The 20,861-nt window shown below is 39.5% G+C and overlaps 1 protein-coding gene across 1 annotated transcript; it reads right to left on the bottom strand.

Moving 5' to 3' along the window:
- Window positions 1-1,868: 1,868 nt before the first annotated feature.
- On the bottom strand, window positions 1,869-20,325 carry dvl2 (dishevelled segment polarity protein 2). Its single transcript, XM_036596743.1, has 15 exons — window positions 20,165-20,325; window positions 13,699-13,768; window positions 11,423-11,571; window positions 7,224-7,333; window positions 6,958-7,087; window positions 6,763-6,853; window positions 6,609-6,678; window positions 6,298-6,437; window positions 5,829-5,905; window positions 5,358-5,425; window positions 5,128-5,250; window positions 4,812-4,943; window positions 4,418-4,594; window positions 4,003-4,221; window positions 1,869-3,716 (listed from the first exon to the last, which is right to left on the bottom strand). The coding sequence occupies exons 1-15, from the start codon at window positions 20,323-20,325 to the stop codon at window positions 3,178-3,180; spliced, it is 2,256 nt and encodes a 751-aa protein (XP_036452636.1). The 3' UTR covers window positions 1,869-3,177.
- Window positions 20,326-20,861: the final 536 nt, after the last annotated feature.

Consider the following 20,861-nt stretch of genomic DNA (forward strand, 5'->3'; position numbering starts at 1 on the left):
ACATTAGAAAAATAAGTCTTTCCTTTTACATTGACATTGAAACTTATGAATGATACAACATACAGCATTAATACACTAATGCTTGCACTTTCTGTGAAACTGACATTAGAACATTTATTTTATTTTTGTAAATTGTCCCAAAATATTGATAAAACTACAGTATTTGTACTGTAAATAAGAATTTTCATTAATAATATGATTGCATAGTATTACATAGGAGAACATATTTGCCCTAAAGGCACAAAGAAAATTTACCTATAAAACGAACCTCTTATGTATATTTTGGTGGTAAAATATGTATCTAAGATGCATTTTGTTTGAATAATGTTATAATCACATACCTTACGTACTGATAAGAGGGAAGACAAGCTTGTTGTTTCTACGACCTGTAGACTTTAACCTTCCTATTATTTTTGGGGTCGATTTGATCTCATTCAATGTTGAATGTCCCTAAATATATAGCTGACATTTTTTTTGCTTCATATTTAATGACTTAATTTAATGGGAAACAGGAGCAACTTGGTAAACCTAAAATGAACATGATATGTTTTCAATGTTCTTTACACATTTTGTGCGCATCTGTGTTCTTTGGGTTCAGTTTTATTTGTATAAAACATAAGAAATATCAACATTTTACACACATTTGTTTTGGATGATACTGAGGTCACTATAACATGCAATTTTATGAGCTTGCCTCTGATTTGAGCCCTGACCTAACATAACTATACTTGTCGTAGTGCCAGAACCACTGACAGACATGGCATGGAGGAGGGGAAAACATAATTCCCACCAGAACTTTGATATTTCCCAGAGGTTTAAATTGCAGGGGATTTGAAGATAGCAGGAAGGCTAAACACATGCAATTATAAATAATTTTGTGTCACAGCTGGACTTTGTGTAATAACATTTGTTACAGCTGTTCTGAAGACAGAGGTGGTCCGCCGTGTTACTCAACTATTGCTCCTGTTTCCTATTATCTGCCCTATCTGAGATTTAAAACTTTTTCCAGTGAATGAGTATTAGTGCATACAGAAATACCCTTTTTGAATAGGTTAAATGAGCTCTAAAACTAGAGTTTAAGTGTTATTTGTCATGTTAGGCAACGTACTGTAGTTTGGCACAATTCATGATTATGCATACATTTCAAGTTATCATTCATCAATGCTTATGCAAAAGGCCTAGCTACTGATCTATAGACTGATAAATACAGTATTAATGTAACTCTTACCTCAGTCATCTGACAAAATCAGAAGAAACCAGACAAGTTTGTTACCCTTTCAGCCAGAGAAAATTAGCTAAACTGAGGTATGTTAGCAGGCTATCTTGTTAAATTCAGCCCATAGCTTGTTGTCCTTATCTGACAAGTCGTTTCTGTTATTTCAGTAACCCATACTCTTCACCATAATGATGATTTTAGGACAGTTACTATAGTTATACAACTGCAATAAGCTGTTCGGCTCCCTAGCAGTAACATTAGCTATCTTCCTTCCTTTTGCATTCACTAGCTAAAGAAGGTAAGTAAATAAATAAAATAAATAAAATAAATAAATAAATGTGACAACTGCACCCAAAAATCCACCCCAAAAAAGTTGTAGTTTTTCAAAAGCTCCTCCCACCTTCAAGACACATCATCAGAAAGGGGCTCTTAGTTTTTACAATGGACAATCTCACTCTAGACACTGACACTGCTGTAGCATGCATGTTTATGACAGATGGCTTAATTGTTCGTTTTGGCTTGAGTGTCCTTTAAAATCACAACTCACATATGGAATTACCAAGTTATTGTACGGGCTTTGGACAATTAAACACTTAAGAAAATAAGCACAGTTTAGTTTAGCAAAAATGAATCTCGGCCCACAGGTATTTTCTTCTATTACAAATTTATTTTGAATAAGAAACACAAAAGTGACAACATGACACCCAAAAGTGGCACTGTATCGAGACGCAACATCTTCATTTAGCACCTGTATGGTTTGATTATATCTATATATTCATTCATACAAAAATGGTTATGTTTGTCAGTCTTACAAAAAATATGACTAGAAAGGTGAAATATCTGGATTATAAAAAACAGTTCGTTCTACTCAGCGCAAGTACCATTTTTGGTGTTAACTCTCCCTCTCAGAGTACCACTGATCGTACCACAATTCTAGTCTATCAACATATTCAGACTTCTTTTGTGGACCTTTTTTTTTGATTATTACAGTGGACTTATGTGAAACTTCAGCCCACGTGCCTACAGAAAATAACCAGAGTAAAAAAATGTTTGTAGTCCTATTCACCAAACCCTGTTTTCACATTAAAATATCACCACAAATTACTGCATTTTACACATTGAAATATGTATTATGAAGAACAGACCTTCAGAACTAATTGCCATGTTATGTTAGGCAGCATGAACTCATACGTTCAGCTTGGAGGAACATGGTTGCAAGGATTTGAGAAAATACCACTTAATAATGCCATTTCATAGCTGCCTTATTAAAAACACCTTTAAAACTTGGTGAGGTTTGTTTCTGTACTTGTTGATTAACATTTCTCTCGTTTTCAGCATGACTACTCCTTTGCAACCATATGAGTCCTGTTTGCTGTTTCAGTTTCTCTGTGAAAGCCTAACAGTGTCTCAATGGAAAAAACATGATTTTAATAATCTGCATCATTTAAAAACACATGCATACCTCTCTGCAGGCTGTGCAGGAACTCTAATGAGCCCAGAGATCAGAAGAACTTGTATCTGGCAGTATGTCAAGACAAATATTTTCAGAGGGTAGGAAGGTGCCTCAAAGATTTTCCTATGTTAATCATAGTATAGTGCACCCTGCATAATTTGTGAAATATTTGTAGAAAAAAATTCCAGGCAATATTTGGAGAAGGAGACACTTTTTTTTTAACAGCAAGTTTAGGGCGACAAGACTGAATGCATGTTAGATTTGTTGATGCTAACCTGTGCAAGACTTCCAGCTTTATACAGAAACCCTGTTCCTACCATCAAGGATAGACAATAACTTTAAAGAGCTATCCTGCATTTATACCAAATGTTATATCTCAGTCACTTACTGAGTGAGGCTCACAGTTATTATATGATTAAAAGTCACATACAAGTGTCACTCGTTCATTCACTCATTGACTCATGCATTCATCCTGCACACGCACACTTATCCCCAGCATGACCTTCCCCTACATGACATCCACAAAGAACTCACTGGGGTTGCCCATGGCCAGATGGAAAGACTGCCTAGATGCTGTGAGCTCAGGTGGGACAGACCCCAAGTCGCGAGTAGGAGGGGCCCCAGGAGGTCCTCCGGGATTGTTTGGGGGTGGCATGCCGGGGTGTAGTGGTGCAGTGGCTGTCTGGGGGTGCGGGGCTCCCAGTGCTGGGTGTGGATGTGGGTGTTGTGGCACCATCATCACCATCATTGGATTGTAGGGAATGGGAATGCCAGGTGGGTATGGGGCCAGATGAGGGGGCGGGGCCCGATGATGTGAGCGCTGACTGGCGTGGCTGTGCTCGCTGGGTGTTGCCGAGCCATGGTCCCGCCTCAGGCTGCTGCGCACAGAGTATTCTGATTCACTGCCACTGCCCGAACGTGAGTCAGCCCCACCCCCGTTTGGAGATTTGTCGTCACGGGTACTGCCGCCCACCGTGCTGCCAGCTCCGCTCTTACTGCCCCTTCTCCTCTCACCCTCACTCCGAGTAGACCCGCTGCTCCGACTCCCTGAGAGACATGAACAAAAAGGAACAAAAAGAGTAAATAACACTAAACAATACATAACTACAGAGGCAAATTAGGCTAATACATGGTTCACCAATACCTCTTACATGGGCTTCATTTGCTAGCGAAATGAATGGGTATCAGTGTTATAAAAAAGAATCCATTATGTTTTAAATACAGAATATCACCAAGATCTTCCACGAAGGCTCTACACTATAAGCCCTTGATTAGCTAATACAAGTGAAATAAAGAAAGGAAATACACAATCAGACTGAAAAGAGGCTCATACCCTCGCTGTGCTGGCTACCAGTGCTGCCAGGGGCGTAACTGTAGCTGGAGAGCTCATGGTATGGAGGAGGTTGGCTAGAGTACGGGTGTGGGTACTGGTATGGGAAAGAATGGAGTAGAGGCCAGGGTGTCGCCCCTGGTAACGGCAGAGGAGCCAACGTGTCCTGATCTGAAGCACCGCTGGAACCATCATTATCGTTGAGGGACAGGTTGGCCATGTCTGAGAGATAAGCAGAGAATGAGAGGGAGAAAGCAAAGGACAGATGCTAATTTGTAAAAAACAACTGATTTATATTGCCATAGTAATTATCTTCCTCTCCTTGATTGTTTTCTCTGCCAAGTCAGCTACATGTTTACAGATATATTTTATACAATTTTGTACAGGACAATAAAAAGAAAAAACTTGTACCACTTACAGTTCTCACAGTCGCTGAAATCTCCAAAAATGTAGTAGCACTGCTCAGAGAAGGTGATTTTATTGACAGTATGTCTGATGAACCCAGCCTTTAATAGGTTACTGGCATATTTACGGGCCTCTCGGCGGTCCTGAAAGCCTTCAATGTGGTGGTAGAGCCACTCGACCACATCTGAGCCTGTACATACACATGTGCACACAGTATTTCACTCTTTTCAGTTTCTGTCTCCAAACAGAACAAATTTTCAAATGTACTGGTAACTAGTATTTGACAGACACCCTTACTGAGCCTAATCTGAATTGACCTCACGTACATTAATTCTAAAACACAAGTTAAAAGGCAGGCGCTTGAGATGAGTGAATCTCATTTAATGAGTCTCATTAAAATGTCTTACCCAGGAAGGCATTTGGGATGGTGATCTTGAGCCACATTCTGTCTCTGACCTCTAGGCCTGACTCAGGAGAAGCCATAGCTTTTGCCACTGATGCCATATCAGAATGCAGAGACAGATTAAACTCATCAAAACCTAAAGGAAAACAGACAGAGAGTGAGATTTTTAGTTTGTGTATAGACCACAAGCTACTGAGCTGACAGATAAAAGTTAAGAAGATATGGTCATATGGTCACTGATAGTCTCTGACAAACAATAACAGCATTTCATAGGTGAAGAATAAAAAAAAATGAGTATGAAGTATAAAGCACATACGTACGTTCAGTCTCAGTGACTGAAGAGCTAGACGTAATTGTACTTCCTGGATAAGGTGGATAAGCCCCTGTCAGAGCCGCTGAATGACTGATCCAAGCTGCAGGGTCTATAGGGCGAATAGGCTCATCTGGACGAAATAGGGGAACATCATATCAGAGATGAATACCATGAAGAACATGGACATAAATCATTTCAGTATACCAAATCATGTTTCTGGAATTTTACATGACTCACTGCGTGGAAGCGTGAAGTAGCCTTGAGGTGAAGGGTCCCAGCATTTAGCAACCGTCAGAGTGATGGGTCTGAAATATTGTTGACGGCAAAATGAATCAAAAATCATCACATTTTCCTTCACCATGACGTTTCCGAGTGAAACGTGTAATACACAATAATAAACGAGGGCGGTATTATTGCTTTGTATTATTTTTCACTGCCTGCTGGGGCATGGTTAACCAATCAAAACTCAAAAGATGTCTTTGAAGCAGGCAAAAGTCATTACATTTGACAGAAGATTATAGAAGAACAAGAATTTTGTCTTTTCAATAATATATATGAAACTGAATTGTGCTTAATGTGACCGGGCACATAAACTTAACAAGGTAAAAACCTCCATTCTGATTTCAGACTGACTTTAAGGACAGACAAGCTTCATAATCATGACATATACACATTATTTTTCTCTCACTCACGCCTTAGACAACTCACCCCGGTTTATGCACAATCTCCCGCAACACCCTGACTGCATCGTCATTGCTCATGTTCTCAAAATTAATATCATTCACCTGTGAAAAAACAGCAACATTTATACACTTTCTATGTGAAGACTACTAACTAAAACAGGTCATTAAACCAAATTAATTACTCTTTTAAACTGAATACAAATACACACAAAGGAACAATGATCAGCTAAAATTGCAAGTCAAAGGGCTGTAAATTCTGCACCTAACAGATAAGTGTGCTATACTTGGAGAATTGACTCCACTCATCTAAAAAATCCCTTTCTTGTGCAAATAACTGAAATTCAAACTGTATTTTGTAACATAATCTCTTGTTGGAGAAAAACAATGGACATACAAAGGGTCAGCTAATGATGGGTAATTTTGGGTAATTTACACTTCTGGTCACACCCACACCTGTTCTGCTAAAACTCCCCACCCCTCCTTCCCAAACAGACCTGAAGCAGCATGTCCCCAGGCTCTATGCGCCCATCAGCAGCCACTGCTCCTCCCTTCATGATGGAGCCAATATAGATGCCTCCATCTCCTCGCTCATTACTCTGCCCAACAATACTGATGCCCAGGAAATTATACTTCTCTGTCAGGCAAACACAAACATACACCAGTCAGACACCCATGGTCAAGCAGTTATAGAACAACAGTCTCCGAAAATGTTTAATAAATAAAATAACCTGGGAAAACAATAAACAAGATCATACAGAGTGGAAATTTCATAAATCCTATTAGACTAAACAACTGGCATACTAACCCATGTTCAGAGTGACTGTGATTATGTTCAGAGACATAGTTGAGTCTGTCACGCTGCTGAAAGATGATGCCTGCAATAAAAGAAAAAATCTTGAGAAAAAAACAGAAGAACATTTTTAAAAAGTGCACCTTGCCTGAAATTAAGTGTGTAGTACCCTCTCAAGCCTTGGGGGGCGCTGTTTCCTGCGTCTACGGTGGCGCTTCAACAGTCTAGAGGCAGTGCTCTGTTCTGTGGAACTGCTGAATCTTAACATAAACATTTACATCCGAATCAGAAACTCATTTTATTTTAAAAGTATAACACAAGTTTGTGCTTGTGCTCATGTGTGATGAGTTAATCCACCACTGACCTGCTCATAGTGTCATCATCGTCTGAGTCGCAGAAGCTGGTGGTGTCCAGCTCACTGCTCATCACCGTGGTGGCACTCTCATAACCAGCCAAGTGCCTCTCCAAGCGGGATGGACCATTCATACGAGACCCTACAGAAAAACAGAGAGTGAGAGGAAGGGGAAGGAGTGAGACGTTTCTTGCTGCTTGGTCAATTTTCTGATCAAATCGTTAGTTTATTGGATTTCGTTTAGTATGAAAACAATTAAATGTGGAGTCAAATCTTACCATGTGGCTCCATGCTCTCTCTGTGGCGAGGCCTCTCTCTTCTGAAGGACACGACAGATTCTGTCTCTGTCTGCTCGTCCAGCGTCTCCACACTGCCTGCAGTGTTGGGACTATAACACCAGAAAAACAGAAACAAGAAGCATTTCACATTCAGTTCTTTTTCTGCAACTGTACAATGATAAAGGCTCGTGTTAAACTTGCAGTTTATGGGAAAAACATCCCAGCAGATGCTGATGGTGCTTCAGAGCGTTTATTGTAGATCCAAGCGTCTCAAGATCATAGTTACTAACTTTGGTGATTTAAATTAGTGGATTAGAGGTGATCCTGCTTCAACTACTGCTGTTGTGTACTTGAACAAGAACACCCCAACTACATACAAACATCTTCAGGAGGGCGACAAAACAACGTGTCTTTTGCCGTTCTTCCTCCAGGCAGTGCAGGATGGTGTGCTACAGTTATAAATCTGTAATCACGTATTTTGTCATTATTTGCATTACCAAGTGACCCGTACTGCACCCACAACAGAACATGGTCACCTTTCCTTTTGGGGTACTAAACATACCCAACCTGGATGTATAAGCAGAGCTAAAAATAGTGCAGATCACTGATTGGCCAAACGCAATCATCCCAGAATTGTCACGTGTTGTCACTTAAGTCAGACGACCACCATTTCTAAAAAAACACCAGCTAGCCAGAATCACTGTTCATGACTCTTCACATAAAACAAATGTAGTAAAAAGTAAATCAGAGCTTAGTTACCGTTAGGTTAGCTATTGCTGCTATTGTTGTTTGTTTAGTGCTAATACAAACTTCATGCGACCACCACAGAACCCCAAATACTTTCAGAGTTCTGCTGTGTGTGGGAAAATGGACACAGGGTACTCCACCAGGGTAGAGATAGTTCTGGGTTCGAATTCATACCTGTACCTTGCCATATGAACTGCCTAGTGGAAAAAAGCTAAAAGTAAGGAGTTGAGTTACCACAAGTCACCAGAACAGCTTCAATGTGTCTTGTCATAGATTCAACAAGTCTCTAGAACTGTACTGGAGGAATGGAACACCATTCTTCCAAAAGATATTCCCTTAATTGGTGTTTTAATGATAGTGGAGGAGAGCACCATTTAACACATCAGTCCAAAATCTCCCATACTGTCACCAGATGTCCATACAAATTGACATCTGGTGACAGCAAAGGCCATAGCATATGATTTATATTATTTTCACAAAAACATTCTGGGACCCCTCGAGCCCTGTGAATGGGGACAGTGTCATCCTGAAAGCCACCAAACCTCCTCACTGTAGAGGTCAAGCATTCAGACCGTACCGTTCTCTTGGTGTACAGCAAGCAAGCACTTGCCCACTTGAGGAGAATAAGGTAAAAGATGCCTTATGAGACCATATCACATTTTTTCTGTATCACTGTAGACCAGTGTCTATGGCTTTTGCACCACTGAACTCTCAAAAGTGCATTAGTCTTTGTAATGAGAGTTTTATGCACTGCAGTCCTACCATAATATCCTTCTCCTTGTAGTTGTGGACAGACTTGTCTTGCTGACAGTCTGATTACATCCCGCACCGACATTGAGATCTGGTGACAGCAAAGGAAACCGATGCTCTTGTTTTTTTTCCTTTCATATCACACTAATGCACAGTCATCACAGTCACCGAATGTGAGCTTTCACCCTAATTTCCAAGCCTATTTACAGTGCCTTCCACAAATATTGGCAACCCTGCTAATCATGAGCAAAATGAAAAATAAATTTAAAAAATGTAAAATATTCTTAATTACTTATTAATATTACTTATCCTTTTGATCTTTCATTCAAAGTATCTGCAAAAATCTAACCTTTATTTAAGGTATAATGATTTAAAGAAAAAAGTAAATCTTGTCACGAAATAAATGTTTTTCTAAAAACCATATGTGCCACCATTGTTGGCACCCCTTGAACTTCTTAAGAGTGAAATCTAACTGAAGTATATTCCCATTAAAATGCAATGTTTTAAAGTTCACCTGAGCAATAAGGAACACAAATTGTCAGCCACGGCTTCCTGTTTCACTAGGGAATATATATGAGATGAAACACAGGCCAAATTACCCTCAGTCATCCATCACTATGAGGAAGACCAAAAATACACCAATGTGCAACAAAACGTTGTTGAGTTGCACAAAGACTGGCTACAAGAAAATAACAAAACAGTTGAAAAGCCCATTTCCACTATCACGACAATAATTAAGAAGTTTAAAACAACTGGAGATGTTAAGAATCTGCCAGGAAGAGGATGTATATCTAGACTGACCCCATGCACAGTGAGGAGGATAGTTCAAAGATGGGGAATGCAGACATTAGTTCAGTCTTGGGGTCAGAACGTCTCCCAAACCATAATTAAACATCACCTATATAAGCATAAGTTGTTTTGGGGGGTTGCCAAGAGAAAGCCACTGATGTCAAGAACCAACAAACTCAACCAGCTACAGTCTGCCAAACATTGCTAGAACTTTCAGTGGGTCTGTGTTCTGTGGTCAGATGAGACCAAAATAGAGGTTTTAGCCAACAAAGACCAGAAGTGAGTTTGGCATGGATGCAAAGAAGTACCAGCACATAATTAAATCAAAACTTGACCACCTCAGCCAGAAAGCTTAAACTGGGCCATTGTTTGGATCTTCTGGTAGGACAATTATCCAAAGCGCACCTCAAAATTAACACAAAAATGGTTCACTGACCACAAAATTAAGGATTTGGCATGGCCACCCGAGGCCCCTGAACTGAACCCCATAGAAAACCTGTGGGATGAGCTGAAGAGTCCAGTCCAGTGTGGACTTCAAAGTCTGAAAGATGTGTAGAGGTTCTGTATGGAGGAAAGGACTCAGATCCCTTGCCATGTGTACTCCAGTCATGCAGATGTCACTTTAGTCACTGTTCCCACTGAAACACTCTGCAGTTGAGCAGTCTTTGTGACTGAATCTCTTTCAAAGCCACTTAAGCCCTATTCGGATGGGATTAGTTTTACATGAGGAGGTGGGGTAATGTAAATTACCCCACCGGTGTTTCTCACTTATTTTAACCCTGTCCGAACGCGCCATGTCAGTTCATTTTTTGAACTGCGCACTCCTGCTTCAGTAAAGATTCTGGTGCCTTTTACCTTCCATAAACTGAGGAGTAGAAATAACCTCAGGATATATTAATCCTGTATGAATCAACATGTTGGTAAAAACTATCATATTCTGAGGCAAGTTCATTAAGTATAGATGCACTTTAAGAAGCATTTACATGTGTTTTCTGTGGTTAAAATCAAGTCAATATGTAACATTACTGCCCTATCTCACGTGTACAACTCAGAACATGTACAAGTTACAGAAAAAAAAGTTTGATTTTATGTGGTAAAGTGACTGTTTACTGAATTCCCAAACTAATGGCAATGCTAATGACACATTACATTCACTTAAAACAACAAAGTAAATGGTTAGAGCAAACAAACTAATAGCTAAATTAAAAATTTTAGTTCTCTACTCTTTTCTGAAGTGAAGGTGGCACCTACATCAACTAGCCACTCCAATCTCTGTCACTTATACTGAGATTTCTAACCCCGTGTGAATCGTTCATAAACATTACAAACGTCCTGTGGTGAACTGGCATTACCCCCCACCTCCCCATGGAAAACTAACCCCGTCTGAAAAGAGCTTTAGATATTTTCTTCTTGCCATCTTGATCAAAATCAGCTGGGCCTAATAAGCACTTTTATACATGCCACAGACATGGTAGGATGTTAACTGCTTAAACGTTTCAAGGATCTTTTGACCATAATTACATTAATAGTACACACTGGTATTTTAAGAATATTGAGTAGCTGGTAGCACTTACTAGCACTTTATTCGGTCCTAGTGGGTAACTTTTAAGCATTAACAACTGATGTTAAAACACAACTGGTCAAGTCAACATATCTGTGTGTCCTAATCTTGCAGAGTATCTGCATGTATTTGCTTCATCTTTGCACAGTTATCTAAGCCCTAATTTGACTTAACACCTTGATAAAGAAGCAAAACTTAGTGGGTGAAGAGACTGTAGAAACTGGAGCCTCATGGAGCACCGACATTCAAGCACTTCACATTGCCCAAGAACAAGATGTTGTGCAATGTAGGAATTCATGGGTCAAGTAGTATGAAAAGAAAAGGGTCCAAGAGAGTCCGAGAAGAGGCTTACTGGAATGAGGGGGGTCTAGAGTCCCCGATGCCCCCAGTCCGCTCCGCTGGAGGGGGGGGCAGTGGAGGAGGAGGAGGGGAGGGTTGAGTTCGAACCTCCACAGGAGGAGGCGGCGCAGGTTCTGCTGCAGGAACATCTGAGGATACCAGCTATAAAAAAAAACAAGAGAGATAAAATTATTACAAATACTTCTGGAAGTCTGTAAGCTTATTAAAACATTAACTTATTTCTAGGCATTGTGACTTGTTTTAAGTGATATAATCAAGTGAAATTCTCACTATACTGGCACAGAATTTTGCTTGTCTCAAGAAATATGCTTGAAACTAGCTAAATTGTCTGTCAATACAGTGAGATAGTTTCACTTAACTAAATCCTAATCTATTAAAACAAGAATGGCTAGAAATAAGTTAAATAATATAATAAGATTACAGCAATCTCAAAATGAGAAATATTAGATCTTCAGACTAGACTTAAGATAATTTCACTTTCCAAAATACCATTGTTGCAGTGTAAAATCTATGAAACGGGCAGTAAAGCTGCACAAGTTTCATTACAGCATCTTGCTGCCTTCCTGTCTGCCTGGTTAAACCTTGCCAGAAGATGATTTGACGTGTTTCAATATAATTCCCTGGAAACGAGCGAGTTAATGATTCAGTGATGCCTACAGAAGACATAACACCATATCAAGTTTTTCTTCCATTCACCCTCACCTGATACGATCTGTGTGTTTAGACAAACTGTCAGCATGGGACCAGAGGCCAATCATGAATAAGGAAATAATGGGGAAAAAAAAAATCTGCCAATGTGATATGTTATTAAGACTTCAAGGAAATTAGCAGATATAGCTTAAGTTACAGGGGAAAATATCAGCTTTACTTGTAGTTCAAGTCTCCACCCTCTAGGAAAAATGAAAAACAGTACAGTGCTGCAAGTGACAAATATCCGGTGTCTCTAAATTACATAACTAACATTTAAAAGACAAATAAATCAAAGTCTTTCTCAAGAGCTGCCAGTGTATAAAAACAGTCCTATTCACTGCTACCTGAAGCTATTAACCCCACTTAAAACCACTCAGCCTTTCTAACCACATTTGCTACAATGATTTAAACAATGCGATCAAATATCCGTATTTACCTACATGCTAATCATACCACCCTAGGTATTCTCAGATTAACTAGATCAAAGCTTCCCAATAAATCAGTTTGCAAAACTGGTGGGAGACTGAAGCCCCTTTGTAAAGAAAGGTGAATGGGAGAAAACCTCAATCTGTGCACCTGTCTCCCATCTCCTTTTCCAAGCAGTAATGGATGCTGGACTATTGTGCACCCTTCCTCCAGGGAGTTTGAGCCACCCTGATGCTGGTGTAGCCTTTCCATCCCAGTGGATTTAGTTTTGTCCAAGCCTTTTGACTTAAGAACCTGTTTCTCATTGAGAGTTTTTAATTCAAGGCTGGGTTTTTTACTTTCTCTGTGAAAGGCTGAGATACACACTTGGGGCTTTTTGAGTCTAGAATAAGATACTAAGGAAATGTGGGTCAAATGATGGGGCCTGTCCTAAGGCTACACTGTTCCGCTGGATGACGCAAGTTTGCTAAGAACTCATTAGGTGAAAACATACTGCAAAGAGGCAAAAGAGGCTTCATTTGTGTATTTGTTTCAAGGACATGATGCACACGATAGGACCCAACTGATATATTGGTTGGTCAATAATATCAGCCAAAATTTAAGCCCCAAGGGTTCATTGGTATCAGCATAAATCTCCCCAATAAAGCATCAATAATAATCTGTTTTTATGTTTTTTATTTATTCCCTTTCTTACCTTGGAATTTGTGATTTTTCAGCTTACATTTACCAACTACCTACTTCTGTTTTGTGCACTGTGGACCAGCCAAAAAATAGCCAAAAAATGTATCATCAAGGATTCAAACAACACTTCAACCTGTAGTTCATATTCCTTTGAGTTTCTACTGGTTATTTGAGTTTAAGAAACCCGACAACTGACAATCACATCTGTTAGTAAAGCACTAAAACTAAAACTATTTTAAGTCACTTTAATTTTTTGCTGTTTTAAATTACATTTGCCAATCATTGGTTATTGGACCTCCTTAAACTTGGTACTGGTCATAAAATGTTCCAAACAGTCCAGCCCTATAACTTCTACCCTTTAACCTCTAAAAGGCAAATTCAGTAAATCTTCAGTCGAAAGTACCAAACAAGCATTAAAAAGAAGAATGAAGAAGGCAGGAGAAAAAAAGGAGAGAAAGAACCAGTACAAACCCAGGACACCACTCGTCCATTGAAGCAAGGCAGCTTGGCGCTGTCATCAGAAATCTCCTCCTTGACCACTCTGAAAAGAGATGTACAGTGATTAATCAGTTTAAACCCAGTCTCAGCCTCCAAACAACTTCATGCACAAACATATAGACCTCAGAAGCTGTGCATCATTCTGTAGTCTTCACACCCATATTAGGAACACCAAGTCTGAGGTGGTTTGCTTATGGAAAAAACTAATGGAGTTTAAGAATTGCTGATTTTGCAAGCTATAGTAAACAAAAATGTTCAAAGCTGTTATGTTTTGTGTACACTTCTCCCCCAAACATCACTGGATCCTCTGAAATATGAAGACGGTAAGGAGTCAAATTATGAAATGTTGCATGCAAGCTACAAGCAAGCTGACACTCCTGTGCACTGAAATGATGTTGCACGAACGTCTACCATTAACATTCAATACTATTAAATACCAACACCAACTACTGTAGGTTACTACAGGAAAAAAAACTTAACTACCAAATTTCACAAAGCTTCCTGTTTTTTGTAGGGCATTTTGGTAGGTCTTATGATATCAGTTAAACGTGCAGCAGAGTTAGCTTCCATGTAGCAATATTTATATTTTGACTCCTTAAAGCCCTTATAATTCAGAGGAAAAATGTATCAGGTTTGCAATGTTTTGTTTACAGGACAGCAGCGATTTTCAAAAACGTCATTCATTTGTCCCATAGAGATTTCAGCTTAGATCCAGAGTTCCCAATACAGGCATGACGTTGACTAAAGAATGACAACACCACTTCAGAGGTCTATAGTAATTAGCCGTAAACTTCTCTCAGTCTTAGACACTCCACACTCACGTAATCTGAGCATCTAATAATTTTTGCACTTGAAGCTGGCCAAAACTATCGGGATTTTATCAGTTTAATTCTGACTGACTACTCGTACATCTGTGTGTGCGCACTTCAATGCAGCGGGTTTAATCTGTCTAATAGAAAACAAACTTTGCAAGCAGTTGCCAGCTCTGCTTTGCATGTTGTGACTGAACCTTTCACAGTAAGACAAAAAAAAGTTTGTGAAGTTCATGGCATTGCCTCTTTAAACTTTCTTTGAAGAATTTAGGAATTAAAGGCATGAGGCCTTTAAGAAAGATATCTTTGCTTGTTTGCCAATGCATAGTCATGTGTTTTCCACTAACTTTCTTTTTCTTGTAGCCCCGTTTTGAAAATCGCCTCCCCTTAAAACACTGGTCACCAACCTTACTCCCAGTGATCTACCTTCCCTGCTGACTTCATCACCAACCCTAATCGATGCATCTAATGACTGCCATCAGAAGTCTTATGAATGAGGCTGAATGAGGCATGTTAGGTCTGGTTTAGAGGTGAAACCTGCAGGACGGTAGATCTCAGGAGGAGAGTTGGTAACCACTGCACTACAACAAAGGTGGAAAGGAGGAAATACACCAGACTCTGCACCAGTTTTGCTTATGAGACTATCCACGAACTGCAGTCCACCATCCCCACTCCACCCATCTGAGGATGCACCACCACTACTCACCCAATTGAGGTCTACTGAAATTTGCATGAACATTTTAAAGGATATCTTGCATCAGATGGCCCTGCTAGGACTGACAACCCTGAAAATAAAGTCCTACAGTAAGGCATTCATCTCATGTATTATTTAATAAGCATCAACAACCTTGATATTTGAGAAGTATAGTTACAGCTATCTTGGCAGAAAACAATACAATTACACTGTAAACGATTTAGTGAGCACTCCAATTTGAATGCCTGGACATGCACATGCCCCTTCTTTTATTTTTAGTGTAACAATACAATTGATGTACACTGGAAAGTAGTATTACTAGTCAGAGGTATTCCCTGAGGAAGCTAAGACCAATTAGATTTCTTTCCTACTGATTCTGCAGTGAAACTACATCAGATTCAGACATCACAGCAGACCTCTTGATGGCTAGAACTTATCGTTTGTTCAGCCTCTGAGCAACAAAACTGTACTCACACATAAACAACAGGGATGTAACAATGCACATACATTCAGGTTTGATATGATTTTCGACTCGACTCAAGATTTCATTTGACTTTCACACTCTAATAACTATTAATAATAATATCACTTTAACACTCTGAAAGAGATTTTTTTCAGAGATTAGCTCTGAAAAAAAGAGCTAATCTCATCCTAAACTATATGTACACTGAGCCTCAACACATTCCTGTCTGCACTTCAACCTAATAGACTGCTTAATGATCCTACACCAACAAACATGACGCAACCGAAGACTATTTCACACAGCGCTTTAAAATTCCTCAGACCAGCCCCCCCACCACAGTTAACCGGTACTTTCCGAAATAATCACGCTCACAAACCCGTTAATGACCCTCATCTGGACCTGAGAAACGACCCCTGAAACCTTGCACAAACAGACAGAAGCACTTCAGAAAAAAAAAAAACTGCACACAAATGCACACATACACGACATCTCCTCTTAATACATTATTCAGACTGAAACAGCAACAAACGGCATTGAAATAAATGACTATTTTGTCATCAGACAAAAAAATACAACAAATAATACAACACCAGATTTCTTAGTCACAACACAAGGTCCTGATCAGCACACATATTCAGAAACCTCAATGGACTCCAGCATGCTGTATGAATCTAGATTAAGATGTAAGAGATAAAGAGGTAAAAAAAAATAAGGACAGAAGAGCAGCAGAAATGTGGTATGAAAGATACTATCCAACAAGCAGAGTGAAGAGAATGGGCAAAGGAAAACAGACAGAAAATAAGATAATTTGGACTATGACTAACCCAGGGCAACAACCTATATCGTTATGCTGGTATCAGTGATACTGACTGTTAGTTTCAGCTTTACTGATGGATACAAAAATGTAGATGATTGCAATAAATGTAATTTGCTGTTGCAAATGAGTAGTAAGTTTCCTGCATTCTCAAAACGGGAATGGTTTGATATAGAATCATGAACAGTTAGAGATCCTTTTGAATGCATACAGGGTTCTCTGCACGATCAACACACACACAACAAGCACACACACATTTTATATATATATATATATATTATATATATATATATATTATTATATATACTATTATATATATATATATATATATATATATATATACACATATATATATATATATGTATATATGTGTGTGTGTGTATAATATATATACGTATATACACACATACATATGTATGTATTAATATATATATGTTTTATAGACATATATACTTATAAAGTCAAAGAACCTTTTTTGCTAAGAGTGTATCTGGAAATGAGACTTTACTCTTAAGAGAAACACAACAGAAAACACAGTTAAATCAAATCAAGCTACATCAGGTTTGTAAGATGTTCTTTTAACCTAGAGTAGCAGGACACAAGAATCATAAGGTCATTTACTTTATTAATGCAAATTTATAAATGATATTTATAACTTTATAATTTATAAATGATATTTATAAATAAATGTTATCTAGGCCTGTTACAATGATGAAATTTTAGCTGATGATTAAGCCAAAGAAATAACTGCGATTAACAATTTAAATGTCTTTCTGGTTCACTCTATGAAACTACTGAAGCACAAACCTGTAGTGGTCATATAGCTGGCAGACTAGCCATCTTGCTTCCTAGCTGTTGATACTGGATAACTGATGACAGATACAGCACCAGCTCAAATAAACAAACGTTACTCACCGCTGACCTCTAAAGGTGTTATAGCACCACTCAGAAACTGTTTTCGTAAGACCCATGATGTCAATACATTTCTCAATACATTTTATCTATTTTCTTTTATTTACATGCTTTTGCCTCAACCCAACACATGAAACTCCATCAAATTAACTGTGACGTAAATATATGACTGAGGAAGCTAACAACCGTAGAAAGTAACTGCGGTCAGCTCCAATTATTGCAATTAGATGATTATGTAATAATTGTGACAGGTATAATATAATCTAATAGCATGATACATTCAGAAAGTACCATAACGCTGATTTTTATCAATATCACCCAGCACTATGCCCAGATCCTACACTAATCCGAGCTCCAGAGTTTAGGGGATTACATTAGGAACAAGGCAAGATACGAACAGCGACCATCAGAAACCAACCCCCATGTCTTCGGCACATACACTCTCTCTCACTCACTCTAGCACACTCATGGTCTCTTTCTCTTCATGTTGATTCTGCCCAGACACCCAGCAAATGGCCTCTCTCCAACCCAACTACACCCCCCACACCACACACACTCTCACATACACACCCCACTCCAGCCCTTCCCTACCACACACAGACAGGCTGACAGCTGGCTCCATGCACAGCAAATCAAAACAGCAGCATCAGAGAGAACCTACTTCCCGCTCCCCTCCACCACCATATCACCTTACAACCCGCCTATGCATTTCTGCACTTCAACAATAACACACACATGCACGCAACCAGGTCAACTGCATTCAACAGCACACATTTCAATTAGACACCAACGGTTCTCTGATTCCTGAGATGAGAACACAAAACCATGATTGAGCTTTAAATTGTTTATTTTGTACATTTATCTAGGACTGAGCAATACAACATGTTATCATAATTGCAACTGTCATAAATTAGGTCAGTACTTCCAGCAGTACTTCTAGAAAAATGAACGAAAGCATTTATTATAAAGACTTGGACCAACTATAGAGAGCCTGTAAACAAGAGCCAGTATTTAGTTACTGCACAAACTGCACAGGAAAACTTGTGATTCTGATGTCGCTCATTATAGCACTTACATAGCGTTTTTTGAATGCAGCGTGGTTTTGCTCGTGCATTTTGTCTGTTTCTATTTATTTGCAAAACTCAGGAAAACAAATTATCATGGTACATAGTGTGCATGATGAAAATCTCCTAAAGTTTTAAGATTTTATATTATTTGCCATATAAAGCTTCATTGATTCCAGGTGGAAAATATGGCCCACCTTTTAATTTATTCAGATTTTACATTTATTTAACAAGACATGAAAGACTTCTGTCTTGGTGATGGCAGTTATTAGACTGCAGACTTGGCTGTTCATATTTACTGATACAAAAATAAACGGAATTGATTAGTCTACTCAATGATGTTAGCAGATGTACGCTTTAAGGCTACTTAAAGAGGAATTCCACAGATTTTTTTTAAATTCTGCGTAAATCTAATGTTGAGATGTGAACAAAGTCATTCAGTGTGGATGTGAAACGGTGCATTGTGGTTTTATATTTAATGCTATAAGGGTAAAGTAGTGGTTAATCAGAAAAAATGTGCTGGAGGAATATCTTACAACACTCTGTATGTACCTCTCCACCATGAACTGGCTTTTAAATGAATTTTATACCAAAAAACTACTGTAAAATAATCTCTCAGGCATATCCATAACCATTTTGGGTAAGATCTGTGTTTTAGAGGGATTAATTGCTTCAGCTGTCTGGTTTCTATCACCACTGCTGTGAACACACTTTGAAAAAATGGTGGTATTCCCCTTTAAACTAGTGAATTTACTGTGATCTGATACTACTGTATGTTTTTCATAGTTAACAGAGCCAATAAGTACACCAGCTTGTCCATGACATGTGGTCTCTTCTGGGGGGGAAAGGGAAGCCAAAGTAGTCAATAATCTAATTTTCTCCTTTTAACAAATATGTTCCATGAGAGCGTGGGAAAGGAGACCTTGACAGGTTTCCTCCTGCAATAGATCCACTAGGTGTTTGGGATAAAGGACAGAGCCCAGCAAAGGGGAAAAAAAAGAATATCGTGGCAAGGATGTGGCATGTTTCCAGGAAAGGAGTATTCACAAGATGACAGACATGCGAGGAATTGAGATTAGGAGACAGACTAGCGAAAGAGGTTTCTTTTTCTTAGAAGAACTCAATAATTAAATAAATCACTGTTGAAACTGCCCGTGTGTGACTCTTGAGTCAGTGTGGATTTTAACAAAACCACAGACTGCATGTGTACGCTGAACTTTGGTGGGTCTGATGCTTAAATAAGATAAATAAGATGGACAAGATAACTAGCGTACGTTTTAAATCATTCTACCCAACTTTAAATCAACAGACCAGCTGTCCTGCTCAGGTTTGTCCCTCACAGACAGACAGACTCCCAGCAGTGAGTAAAGCTGATACTCTGCTGCTACCTTGAACAATGCAGGACAAACCTGGGCAGCCCCGCTGCTGTTAACCCGTTAAACTGTCAGCTTTTTCCTCCAGAATAAACTCCTAAAACCTCCATCGGTCACATCAACAGCTCGTGTGGAACAGAAATCACCAATGACAGTAAGAAAAGCAACCTTTCCCCGTGTTTTCTGGCCATTTTCTAGCTACTTTTCTTTCTCTCGGCCTCATTATTTGCATGGCAACCCGCTCCTGCAGAGCCCCCACTCTATCTCTCTCTCTCTCTCTCACGCACACTAACTCTCTCTCACTCACCCGAAGTCCTGGTCCATAGACTTGAAGAAGAATTTGTAGTTCGGCTTGTTCAAGACTTGCTTGAAATCCAATAAAGTGATTTTTTCGGCCGGTATGGGAATCTTCACCAAATACGGCGTCTCCTCTTCATCGATGTGATAAATTATTTTAGTTTCCGCCATTTTCCGAACACTTTTCCTTCCCCTTGCTCCACAAAACTATGGGAGAGGTAGCCAACAGGCTAACGTTAGCTTAGCTAACCAGAGGAGGAGGAGGTGGAGGAGAAGGAGGAGGGGGTCTAGTCGAGGCGAGTCGAGTCTCCGGCTACCAAGCAAGTCTTCTTTGGTCAAAGTTTCAACGAGCGAATAAAAGGCTAACGTCCTAAAACGCCACCTCGTTTGTTTCTTTAATCCCGCACATTTCGTTTTCTCATTGGTTTCCTTTTAAGGACTTCGTTAAAAACGAAGAAACCCGACTACATTTACCCCGCTGCGCTATCCTGCAGGCACTTTTTCTCCAACAACAACACAGCGGGATTTCAAAACTTTTCTCCAGCGAGGGCCAACGCGGCGGCGTGTGACGTCACCAGCCCCCCGCCCCTCCCTTCCCCTCCTTACTGCCCGGCCAGGGAGGGTCCACACGAGCTCAAAGAGAGAGAGAGAGAGAGAGAGAGAGAGAGAGAGAGAGGGTTAAAAGGCACTGAAGGAGGACGCTACAG

Source organism: Colossoma macropomum, unplaced genomic scaffold (assembly GCF_904425465.1).
Source record: "Colossoma macropomum unplaced genomic scaffold, Colossoma_macropomum, whole genome shotgun sequence".
Lineage (NCBI taxonomy): Eukaryota > Metazoa > Chordata > Actinopteri > Characiformes > Serrasalmidae > Colossoma > Colossoma macropomum.